This window comes from Diabrotica undecimpunctata, chromosome 8, assembly GCF_040954645.1.
Source record: "Diabrotica undecimpunctata isolate CICGRU chromosome 8, icDiaUnde3, whole genome shotgun sequence".
Lineage (NCBI taxonomy): Eukaryota > Metazoa > Arthropoda > Insecta > Coleoptera > Chrysomelidae > Diabrotica > Diabrotica undecimpunctata.
The window spans coordinates 54,442,733-54,455,251 of record NC_092810.1 but is presented as its reverse complement, the minus strand read 5'-3'; the positions used below and the strand labels follow the sequence as shown (position 1 = coordinate 54,455,251).

At 31.4% G+C, this 12,519-nt stretch overlaps 1 protein-coding gene across 1 annotated transcript in view; it reads left to right on the top strand.

Moving 5' to 3' along the window:
* The first annotated feature begins 938 nt into the window (after nucleotides 1-938).
* LOC140447560 (uncharacterized) overlaps nucleotides 939-12,519 on the top strand; it is a 56,722-nt gene continuing 45,141 nt past the window's right edge. The window contains exons 1-2 of the mRNA XM_072540274.1: nucleotides 939-1,275; nucleotides 8,273-8,575. Of these exons, the coding sequence (XP_072396375.1) occupies nucleotides 1,126-1,275; nucleotides 8,273-8,575 (453 nt within the window). The 5' untranslated portion in view covers nucleotides 939-1,125. The remainder of the gene's footprint in view (nucleotides 1,276-8,272; nucleotides 8,576-12,519) is intronic.

Here is a 12,519-nt window from a genome sequence, read left to right as displayed (position 1 = left end):
GCCACTTTTAGTCTGTCAAAAAGTAACTAACTTCGCAAAAAAATAATTACTAAATTCACTAGACAGTTCGCACTGTGAATAGCGAACCGAGTATATGTAAGATTTTACATAAACTCCATTCGCTTAGCTCGGGCACATTTTGACAGATTCATTGTCGGAAACCTACAACACAACAATTCCTACTTCTCAGTATTAATAGCTCAAGTATGCTACTATTGTAGACTTCTTTCTTAAAAAAAAAGAAGAATTATTCTAAATAGTGGAAGTGTATACTAAAGCCATCAAATTTTGGGTAGTATATATTTAAAAAATATATTTTAGTTGTTATAATTTAACATAACTATTTATTATATGGTGCAGATAAATAAATATTGATTGTCGGTAATTCGCAAAGTTCTATTTTATTTACTATTTAGTTTGTTTACTATTAATATTGGCTATGAGTACGTGTGCTTGGTTGTATAGTAATTTCCAGCCACTTTTAGTCTGTCAAAGAGTAACTAACTTCGCAAAAAAATAATTACTAAATTCACTAGACAGTTCGGACTGGGAATAGCGAACCGAGTTTATCTCTATGATTATATTATAGTTATGACCAATGACGAAGGATGTGATAGATATTTCTCATATCTTCTGTCAATAGTTGATTAATTTGTCATTTAAAACATTTGAATACAAGTGACACGTGATATTGTCATAAATAATGAGAACTGCATAAGTTCATCAAGTTAATAAAAGAATTTTTTACGTTTTTGAAATCGTTTTCAAAAGTTATTTTTGAGTAGGAATAATTACAAATCCGGTTAATTACAAAATACATAATCATAATTAAAACGTAAAATACACCTCCTCAGTGCAGATGGACCTGTGTTTTGGAACACACTCCTACCCTCCCCACTTAGAATTCTTTTATAATCTGTGCTTTCATCTAGTTCTCTTGCTTGACATTTTAATACATTTTGTGCAGCTGTTTGTGTTATTTGTTGTGCGTAATAAGTAAACAAATAAAACTACGGAAATTTCCTTTGCATTATTGTGTTTTTAGAAATTGTGACATTCTTTAAAAACTTTAGATAATAACATCTGTCACTTTAAAAGACATCACTGCAACCAAAATCCTGTGTGATGGGATCCAAAAAGAAAGATCTAGAAATAATATACAGCTTGCAGTGGAAGAACAAGTCCTCTACAAATGGAGGTGACAAAGCAAATATTATCGGAATGTACGACATCCCTACAACAACCCTCAACTGGGAAACATTCAAGTCTTATTTGGTAATATGCTAAAATTAATTATTATATACTTTCTAATTTTATGAATGATGAAATTATTTTGACCTGGTGATGGTGCAATATTGCAGGCCATTATTGATATAATCAACAAATAAGTAGTTTTATGATTTTATATAAACTTGCTTAATCTGATATTTTTCAATAAATGTAATGTCCATTTGGATGAAATTTTTAGATTCTATCATTTTTTATATATCTTTTGGGATTCCCCTACCCCTACCCTATAATAAGAATACAACAACTGTGATTATTTTATTTTTTTTATTCTATATGACATATGACTCATTATGTTATCATTAACTCTTCTCTTTTACATTCTTTAAAATCACACCCTTCCTGTAAACATAATAATTTAAATGAATGGGGCAGTTTTTTTAGAAACTTTATGCATAAAATACCCCTTAAAATGAATATTTTACAAACAATGATTGATTTCACTTTCAGCAATTCATGATGATGTAGGTGAGTCTAGGGTGAATCTACTTTGCTTGTATCATTTTTATTTGATACTGTTTTTGCTTTTCTTTGATTTAATTCTTAAAGTTTTATCTGGTATATATTTACACATAGTAAGTAATCCTTTCTTCATGCAAGTCGATTTAACCCTTTCGGTCACGCTTTTTTTTAGTGTAATGAAATATATTTTGGTAATAATTCCAAATTATTCCCAGTTATGGTACTCTTTTGTAAGGTAATGTCTTTTGGTAGGAATATTAACATTTTTTTTTAATAAAATAGGGCCCGTTTTTGATATTGTCAATTGACAAAATTGTGACTAACTGTAATATTTACTTAAAGGAAGTTAAAATTCTTATGTTGTCAATTGACGACACAGTGACTGAAAGGGTTAAGCAGTATGTTTATTCTTTAGTTTCTATCTTTTCAGATCATTTTAACTACCTTTCTTTGTTACAACTTTGGCATCATGAAGGAATAAATAGCATATAGTTAGCTTAAGCATTGCTTTCAAAGGGTTTATTCAGAATCTAATATCTTTATTTATTTATTTATTTCAACAGTCGAACCATTTACAATAAAATACAAAAAATAGTAAAAAGTAAAGATTATGTACAATAAACATCAAAACAACATTAAAGAAACAATTAAATAATAAAAATTTGTACATCAAAACAGTATATCAAATCACAAAAGATAAAAAATATCACATATTTAGATTAATTAGACTCTTAAATTGCCTTTTGAAAACAATAATGTTTGGACAGAATGGATCCAGTAGCAAGTCATTGAAAGAGCTGAGTATTCTCGACAAGGGAAAATGACGAGCATAATCACCCCTATTAAAAGGAATATAAAAGAGTGCATTGTGCCGAGTTCTATTAAGTACACATTGGCTAATAAAGGGGGACAATTAATAACATTGTTTAGAATTCTGAACAAAAATAACATATCAGCTCTCAACCTGTGATTCTTCAGTGTAGCAATGTTAAATTGAGACACTATTACAGAATAATCTATGGAGTAATTTTTGCTCCAATCCATCAATGTAGACTTGAAATTTGGACCAAACAACAGAGCAGTATTCAGAGATCATCACTGTTAGGATAAGTAAAGCTGAGATTACCAAATTATGTTTCCTTAATTTTAAGAAAATGGCTTTTAAATGCCAGTGCACAAATCAATAACACACCCAAATCTCAGTAACTGAATCCAAGAGTACATGATTAAGAACATATCTATTAGCTATTAGATTATTTATATGACCAAATGAAATACAAGAACATTTAGTTGGATTTAAGCTTAAGTACTTAAATAATTTTGTTTCAACCATTGTTTACATCAACTTGCAAGAGATCTCTATCTGATTTATTATGTATACAATGAAATAACTTAAGATCATCAGCAAATAACAGAAAGTGTGAGTTTTTGATAGCCTTACCTATACCATTAATGGAAAAGTTAAAAAACAAGTGATTGCAATGAGACCCTTGTGGGACACCAGAACAACAATGGAATTCTTTTGAAATATAATTGTTAATACAAACTTGCTGTGTACATCCCATCAGAAAACTTTTAATCCAATTAACAATGGGGTCACCAAAGCCAAATGCCTGAAATTTGTGAACCAAAAGGTTATGATTCATCCAGTCACAGGCCTTTGAGAAATTTGTGTAAATGCTGTTGACCAGAATTTTATTCTCAAGTGCACCCAACAAGTACTGTTGGTAATTGGCAAGGTTTGTTACTGTTGACTTCCCGTTTGAAAACTATGTTGTTCATCAATAATTATGTTTCTGCAAGCCCAGGTGAGATTTATTGATATCAATTTATCAAGAAGTTTAGGGATTGCTGATTGAATAGTTATACCTTTATAATTATTAACACACTCATGATTGCCAGATTTATAGATAATTGTAAGAAAACTATTTTTCCAATATTGTGGACCAATAGATAATGACAATGAAAAATTGAAAATTTGTTGTAAATGTTTACAAAGGAAAAAATACAGTTCTTAATAAGTGCTGCAGGTATACCATCAGGCCCTGAAGAATATGTAGTTTTTAAACTCATAATCCTCTCAAATATCCCTACCTAGATTACTGTTCATGTGTTTGGTCTCCTCCATGTGGGACCATGTGGGAGTTCAACACAAATTCTTACGATTTGTTGCATTTAAACAAAATCAGAGGATTGAAGAAATTAACTATTAAAATATGGAAAGGTCCCTCAACATAACTTCTCTCCAAATTCAACGCATGCACAAAGATCTCACCATGTTTTATAGTATACTGCTCTCTATTATTTTTGGTCCTCAACTAATAGAAAAAATTAATCTCCATGTTCCCAGTAGACAAACAAGGCTAAATCAACCCTTTTATGTTAGACCCCATCTCACAAACTACAAACTCAATTCCTTCACATCTAGAACAGGTGATTAGGTGAATTAGGTTTGCTAATCATTATTCCCAAAGGTTGAATTGTTATAGTATTCCAAAAGAATTTAAAGCTCAGCTTAAGAACCGAGTGTGATAGCTTGATGTCCTTGTGTTTTGTACATTCTTTGTTAATGTTTGTTATTTCCTGTTCCTACTTTTATTTTTTGTATGATTAAAATTTTTAAATTTAATTTTAGTAGATTACGTTAAGAATCTTCTGTAATTTATCAATAATGTTTACATTGTATATTAATTGGGTGATTGCCCCTTTTGATAAATAAATAAACATCAGTCAAACTAAATTTCAGAATCTGGAAATACATACTATGATCCAATTCAAAATTAGGTAAATTATACTCACTATCATCATATGTACCTGAAAAATAAGTGAGTAAATAAGTCAAAATAGATTGACTATTTCCTCACCACTCTTGAGCTATTACATCCCCAACTGCATTAGACATTACATTAGGATAAGCACTAGACCCACATGTACCACTAACATGCCTTCAAAAAGAGCCGTAATTACTTGAAAAGTTTGCTTGAATATTCTCTAAATAGTTTGTATAACATACTGCTTGTAATGATTTACATCTTTCTCTTAATACCGAAAATTCCTCATATGAGTTGTGTGATTCTTTAAAATTGCTGTGAGCTATTTTGTTCTGTATGATGAGCTCGATTAATTCTCGTGAAAACCAAACTGGAAAGTTCAATGACATAAACTGTTTGATAGGAACAAATATATTGATGGCATCATATAAAATATGGTAAAAATTTTCTATGCAGCAATTAATATCATGATTCATCTAATACCTTGTTCCAAGGAATTAAGGCTAAATATTCATTTAAAATTTAATATTTACATTTTTTAAAATAATGATAGAAGACATCATATTTAAGAAACGAATATAAATTGGCTGCATGTAACTATAGTATAAGCTGAATGATGTTGCAAAGTATTTAATAGAATATCAATTGAAATCAACACAACTGCATCCCTCTGAGTACAGAAAACTAGATCTAAAAATTTATTATTAGGGTTAGGCAAAGCATTTACTTGTGACATATTTTGAAAATTGCAGCAAGTACAAATAATATTTGCTGGAGAGTGTTGTGGACACTCAACTCTACCACCAATATTAACACTCTCACCGCCAATGATATTTTAAATTTTTTCGTTGTGAGCCAAAACTATATTATTTTGTTAACGTGAAACGCTGTAAGTGTACAATAATGTTACACGTGTGTCAATACAGAGTGCACATTAATGTTACACTTGGCGGCGAGAGTGTTAAGATTATTCCAGGATGCCTCCACAGTCACCACATATACAGAATTCACAATCACTTAATCTATCTGCTTATCTGCTAAGTCCAACATACAGGTGGAATGCTCCTCATACTCTTATCTAGATGACTGTGGAGGAAATTACACAGCACCAATGCTGTGTGTCAATTACAATTTTTCTGGACCATGTTCTGGTCCTTATTTAAATTTAAATTAGCACATTGGACCACTTCTAAGGCTATGTTAAAAAGCTGACAGGCTAGTGCATCTTCCTTTCTTAATTCTCTTGTGTTTCAAAGGGGGCTGATATGTCCTTCAGAATTATATATAGAATATAAGTATAGGTTTGGTCTAATTACACTGTTATATGCTGCTTTAAAGTCGACAAACAGATGGTACATAATATCCATGTCAAACTCTCACATGTTTTCGAGAATTTGGCACATTCTGAATATCTGGTTAATATTTAATGTCTCTGCCTGAGACCTGTCTGAAAGAGGGTTGTTCCTCAGTAGTTAGCAAGTTCTAGTTACTTTCACTTTTTGTGCAATGGGAATATTAAGCCCAGACTCCATTCCTCAGGTATTTATTCTTCAGATCAAATATTACAAACTAAACTAAATGTGCATAGAAAATCAAAACACTTTAAACTTTTGAACTTGAACTATATTTTTTTCAGAAACTATTACTCAGATCAAAAAAGGGATATACTGTTTGAAAGTTTAATATGCTTTAATATGAGTATAAATTTGTCATGGATTGCTTATCATTTACATACGTAGCAACTGATAAACATAGAAACATGTTTATAATGATAAGCCCAACTCCCAATCTGGAGGTCCAGGGAGGATCAGATCCTTAAGGAGCTGATTTACCCATTTTATGGTTGATAGATTTCCTAACATCATCTATGAGTGTAGACTTTGACATTATTTGGCATTTATTGACAATATCCAGTTACAGACATTTATTGACAATGTCCACTCAGCATGGGTACTATCACCAAGACTCAGCCACTAGTCATTCATCTTCCTCCCGTCTCTTGCCATTTTACTACTTTATTTGTTGTAATTCGGCTTATATGATCGTTCCATTCTATTCTTCTTTTTCTTACCCAGTCCTTGATGTTCTACACCTTGCATATATGTTGTATATGTACTAATAGCTCTGTCCCATAGTGTATTACCATCAATTTTTCTAAGTGTTTTCATCTCTGATATTTCTAACATAATCTTGGTCCTCTCTGTGTCAGGTCGTGTGTCTGCCGCATATGTCATTATTGGTCTGAAGAAAATTTTCAAAATTGTGCCTTTCATTTCTTTCCTGATATTTTTATTTCTCCATATTGTTTTATTCAGGCAACCTGCGTCTCTGTTTGCTATATTCGCTTGAAGTTTCTGTTTCGAGCTCTCTGTAGTTTCCTGTTGCTTGATCTCCATTCTTGAGGAATTCTGTTTTGTTAAATTATTTTTTGGATTAGATTTAATAGTTGTTTGGTCAGATCTCTATTCCTTCATACTTTAGGAGTTCGTCCGTTATTCTGTCCTCTCCTGGTGATTTTCTATTTTTTAATTTCCTTAATACTTCCTTTACTCATTCCTCCTCAATATTTATTTTTTCATTTGTCGTCACGTCTGGTGTTGGTGGTTCATCATCGTCACCTTTAGCAAATAGGGATCGAAAGTAGTCTGCCCATGTTTCCCTCTGAATGTGTTTCGTTTTTATCAGTTCATACATCTCTTTTCTTTGTCCTCTGATCATTCTCCATATTTCTTTTTGTGTTCCGTAGAAGTTGTGTTCCATCTGTTTTGAAAAGCTCTGCCAGTGTTCCCTTTTTATTTGTCATTTATCAAAACGGCAATTAAATCGTATTATGAATTATCTGTCATTTGGAACTTTCATATTACAGTATACTCCCTCTATAACGAACATGGTTATTACGAGGTTTCGCTTATAACGAGGTACATTAGATGTCCCGTGAAATTTCTATTGAACTATAACTCTCTATAGCGCGGCAAATTAGGTTATAACCAGAGAAAATAAGATCGAAAAACGTGTTTTTTTACGTTTTTGACCCAGCCGTGGTTATAAATAAATACCCTTTTTAACTGCACCGCAATAAACTTAATTGCCGCTCGCAATAAACTTAATTGCCGCTCGCAATAAACTTCTTTACAATAAATACAACTGTTTCACATCTTTAGAAAATATGATAGATACAATGATACTGGACAATTGAAAGCAGTCAAAAGTGACAGACTTCTTCCAATTGCAGAAGCAATAGTTTATTATTCTCCTTTAAAATACGCTTTATACATTATGTAGTTGGAAAAAAATGTAGGTACAGATTGTACAGATTGTTTTAACGTATATCATTGACAATAAAAATAAACAACTCTTTTTCAAAAACGCCATTCAAACAATATTTATTAGCATCTTATATTGCTCCGAATGGCTTCGCTATCTCAAGTTAATGTTTTAGAAAACTACATATTCATATATATTCACAGTATTATTGTTGTCTGATATAACGAGATCGGCTTACAACGAGGTAATTAGTTTGCCATTTCAGTTCTCGTTATAGAGGGAGTCTCGTTACAGAGTACTGTATTATGTACTCTGTTTATGTATAGATTGTATAAAAATTCTCATTTGGAGAAATTAATTTAGGCTGTTGGAATCAACAACAGTTAATGCTTTTTTAACTACATTAATACAGTTCACCAAATTATAAATTTGTAGTTTCTCCGAATTTATAAACACTTAAGATATAAAGCATTAATTTTTTATTTTAGCTAAAAAATTCAGGAACAGTGGGAGAAGATGTGAAAGTATCATATATTACTAGCAGTAACAGGGAATTCCCAATTGAATCCCAAACGGATTTTCAGATTGCTCTATATGCTTTCAGACGTAAAGCTAGAATGGGGGATATTGTTACACTAAAGTTGGACAGAATTTCTGACCAACAGAATTACAGAAATACTCGACATTCTAATGATGTGGAAACTCAGTTTGACAATGAGGCTGTATCCATTGTTTCCTCATGCTGCAATTCGGAAACTCCTCCAGAGTGGTTCCTCACTTATATGAATAAGGTAAGAAAATCGTTAAGGTCGTACATACTCTTGGTAGTTTTATTTAGCATATGGCTATCATAATTAAGTTTTGTGTATAAACAAAGAGGGCAATACATTACAAGCAGTAAATAGCAATAATTAATTTTTATAAACAAACATTGAGTTTACAAATATATTAATATATTCAATTGACTCTTTGGTCGTAATTAAGAAATCCGAAACAGATGCTTAACTGTTTGTCTTCTTGCAGCACCGCAATCGCAATTTCTGGAGGAACTTTTCCCCCTGAAAAGTATGGGAAAAATTCCTACCCAAATTTCGATTACAGTGCTTCAAGACAAACAGTTAAACATCTACAAATTGTATTTAAAAAATTTATTTCGCGTTGTTTTTGCGAGAACCGTTCATTCTACACAAAAAGTGCTAATGAACATTTTTGTTCAAAATTATCAGCTACGTTTCTTGTTTAAAATATTTTTTTGGTAAATTGATGTTTACCTAACAACCAAGACTAAGCGCGAATTGACTTATTTCTGCATTAAAACACGTATTTATCTCTGTAGAAGAATATTTTGCTACAAAATGATTTTTGAAAATTTTGGCGCTTAACTGGTTTCTGAAATAAACCATCCAATTTAAGATATATGTGTGTATAATAATAGACCATTTCATTTTTCAGATCCAAATGATTTTATTTACATATTATCGTATAAATACTTAATCTTTATGATAACAGATCATTATTAATATTTATGTGTGTGACTTACATTGTTCTGTTTTATAAATGTTCCTTAATAACCATTGTGTATGATAAACTGCATATGTCTAAACAATAAATATCAAAGTTCAACGTCTAATATATGATTCATAAAGGTAGATAAACCTCAAAATTATTTTTGATTAAACATATACTTTTTAGAAATTTCGATATCTATATTCCGATAGATTTAATATAGATTAAATAAATTTGCAAACAATAATTTGGATTTTCAGAGGAATCCTTTCTGTGTGTCATCATAATACTCTCACTGTATACTTTTTTGCTCCACGTTTAGTCGAAAAATATCGACTTAATATGATCTAACAATACTTATTTTTTTGTTTATTGAACAAAAAGTTTTTAACAAGTCAGTTTTCATTTTACTTTTAAAGAAATACTCGTAGACAAACAATATAAGTCTATTTGGAAACAGTCTACGGGAGAGCGAATATACAACTTTATATAATTGCCTTTCACAGAATACTTGATACATTGACGTCACTAAAATTATAAATTATCTAAATTATATCATATATTTAATTTTTTTCTAGTTCTAGAGCATGGTATATGAATATTAGTACTAGCCGTATAAATAATGTTTTAAGCGACACATTTATTATATGTTACATTTAAATAACTTTCATTTCACTGACTTTTGTTGTGCGGAGTGGCAAAGTGATGAGTAGTGGGAGTAGCTACCATTCCAACTGATACTGTGATACGTTAATATCGTTAGCATAGCCATTAAAAGGCTTTATAATTTTATAAGGGAATTCGGTAGTTTGTAGCAAATAAGATCTTCAGCCAACCAGGTTGCAAAATAGTGCACATTTAGTGTTTATTTGGTTTTTATATAGGGTGATAAATCATTGTCAATTGACTATCTATTTAAAGGGTTACAGTCTATTTATATCCCAAATCCTGTAGAGAGAATTCGTACTTCCAATCCACTCGTATGATTTTTCAATGTCTTTTCTGCGAAAGCTTCAATGATACACTACAACCTTCAGTCTCTGAAAATTGTAAATTGTATATCTAACAAACTGTTTGTCGTATTCTCTGAAGTCCGCCACATTTGCTTTCCGTTTAACAGATGTTTTAGTTGAAAATTCTTGTGAATTATTTGAATCTGCGTTTGTTAACATATTCGTTTATTGAATTAGCCTTTCTACTGTGCGTACTTCGCTCATACGTTGTTTAATTTTCGATCGATTATCTTCAGGAAACAGCGCTTGTATATATTTAACACTTTGGAAACTATCCCTTTGGATTCCGGTGACAATCTGAGCTGTTTACTCGTACTACACTTAACCAGGGTGGTCACCGTTTTACAGGGTGATTTTTTGAGAGTTCTGATTAGACGTTTTAGACAAACTTGACATAATTATTATATGAAAATTTAGGATATGCCCAATTTTTGATGCTCAATGGGGTTTTTGGATATGCCCAATTATTTTAAAAGATTTAGAGCCTCGTACTACTGACTAAAACTCCCTTACATTCAATATAACGCCCCGTATGTTATTACGGATTTAAACAGAAACAGTTCTTGAGAATTCTGTCATTATAAAATTATGCTACGTTATAAGGAGTGTTTTACGAGATCTGACCAATTTTATTATGAAACGTTGTCCGATTTCATACCCCGTATATTTATAAATAATAAAATTGTTACGTACAGTTTTTTTATAATAAATACTAAATATACAAGGTGATTCAAAATGTGAACTTAGAAATTTCTCAACTTTTTTAAATAGATCACCCTATATATTATGACGTTATTACAAAGAACTTTAACTGTTCTTCAAGTTTTGTTAACTAGTTAATATATTTCAATACAACAGTTATTGCCATATTTAGCTTTAAGTAAATATTTGTATTACAATTTTGATTACTATTGCAGAATGTGCCATAAACGTTCTTTAAGTTTTGTTAACTAGTTAATATACTTCAATATAAAACAGTTATTGCCATATTTAGCTTTAAATAAATGTTTGTATTTTAATTTTGATTACTATTGTACAATGTGCCTTGAAAATTCAATTTGACAGTTCTCAATTTACGTAAGTTATACACAGACAAACTGACTTACATTTTTAAGAAAAGAACTGTCACTAATATTTCCATGACATGAAATTTATACCTGTATTTTCAACCAAAGCAGTATAAGACGATTTATACTATTCTGCCTTTGTAGAGTTTGCCGAATATACTGTTTTACCATAGAAGAGATGCAAATACACGTACGCATATACTGTTTTACCTGTGTCATATTTTGAAAACTAAATAAGGTTAAACACAGACAGGGCGGTTTGCGCCGCGTCGGCGGCCGCGGCGGTGTTGAAAGCGGTCTCTCGTCTATGGTACTTATGTTGTGCAACACAAACGAGCCGTCGTTCGTCAGCTCGCCGCGTCGGCCGCGGCGCGGCCTATGCTGAGTACCATGCACCGTCGGCGGTTTTATGACTTCTGTTTTGCAGCTGTTTTATTTGGTTGTTTTTGTGAGTGTTTGCCAAATTTTGTATATATTATGGAAGCTATAGATATCGATAAATTAATTAAAATTAAAAATTTATTTTATAAAATGTATTTTTCCTATATTTTTTTTAATACAACAAACGGGAGAAACATTGTTAAAAACTAAATAAACAAAACACATAAATAATGCATACATAATAAAAATCACAAAACATGCGCAGTCAACGAGTTAAAATTACAAATATATTTTTAAGATACTTAAAAAGTATGTGACAACTACGTAGTTAACTTACCTTAGTGTTATTATTAGTTTTTCTTCTGATGATATGCTTTCTCTCATATGGGTGTTATTTCTTGAACTTACTTACTTACTTACTTAATCAGTAGACCCATTTGTACCTTTCGGTGTTGGGCCGTTTAAAATACAATTCATTAAATTACAATATTTGACAGTCTTCTAAGGTGTCCTAGCTCTTAACGAACTTTCTCCATTCCTTCCTATTGGATGCCATCTGTGTTGCGTCCTGCCAAGTCTTACCCTTACTCTGCAGTATCTGCGAGATGTCACTGTTCCATTCTTTAATGGGTCTTCCTCTTCTGTTCTTCTCTATTGGTTTGGCGTCCCACACTCTTTTTACTTGTCTATTATTGTCCATCCGGGTTAGATGTCCGAACCATGCCAATTTTTTCTCCTTGATTGACTCGAGTATCGGTTTGGTTTTGA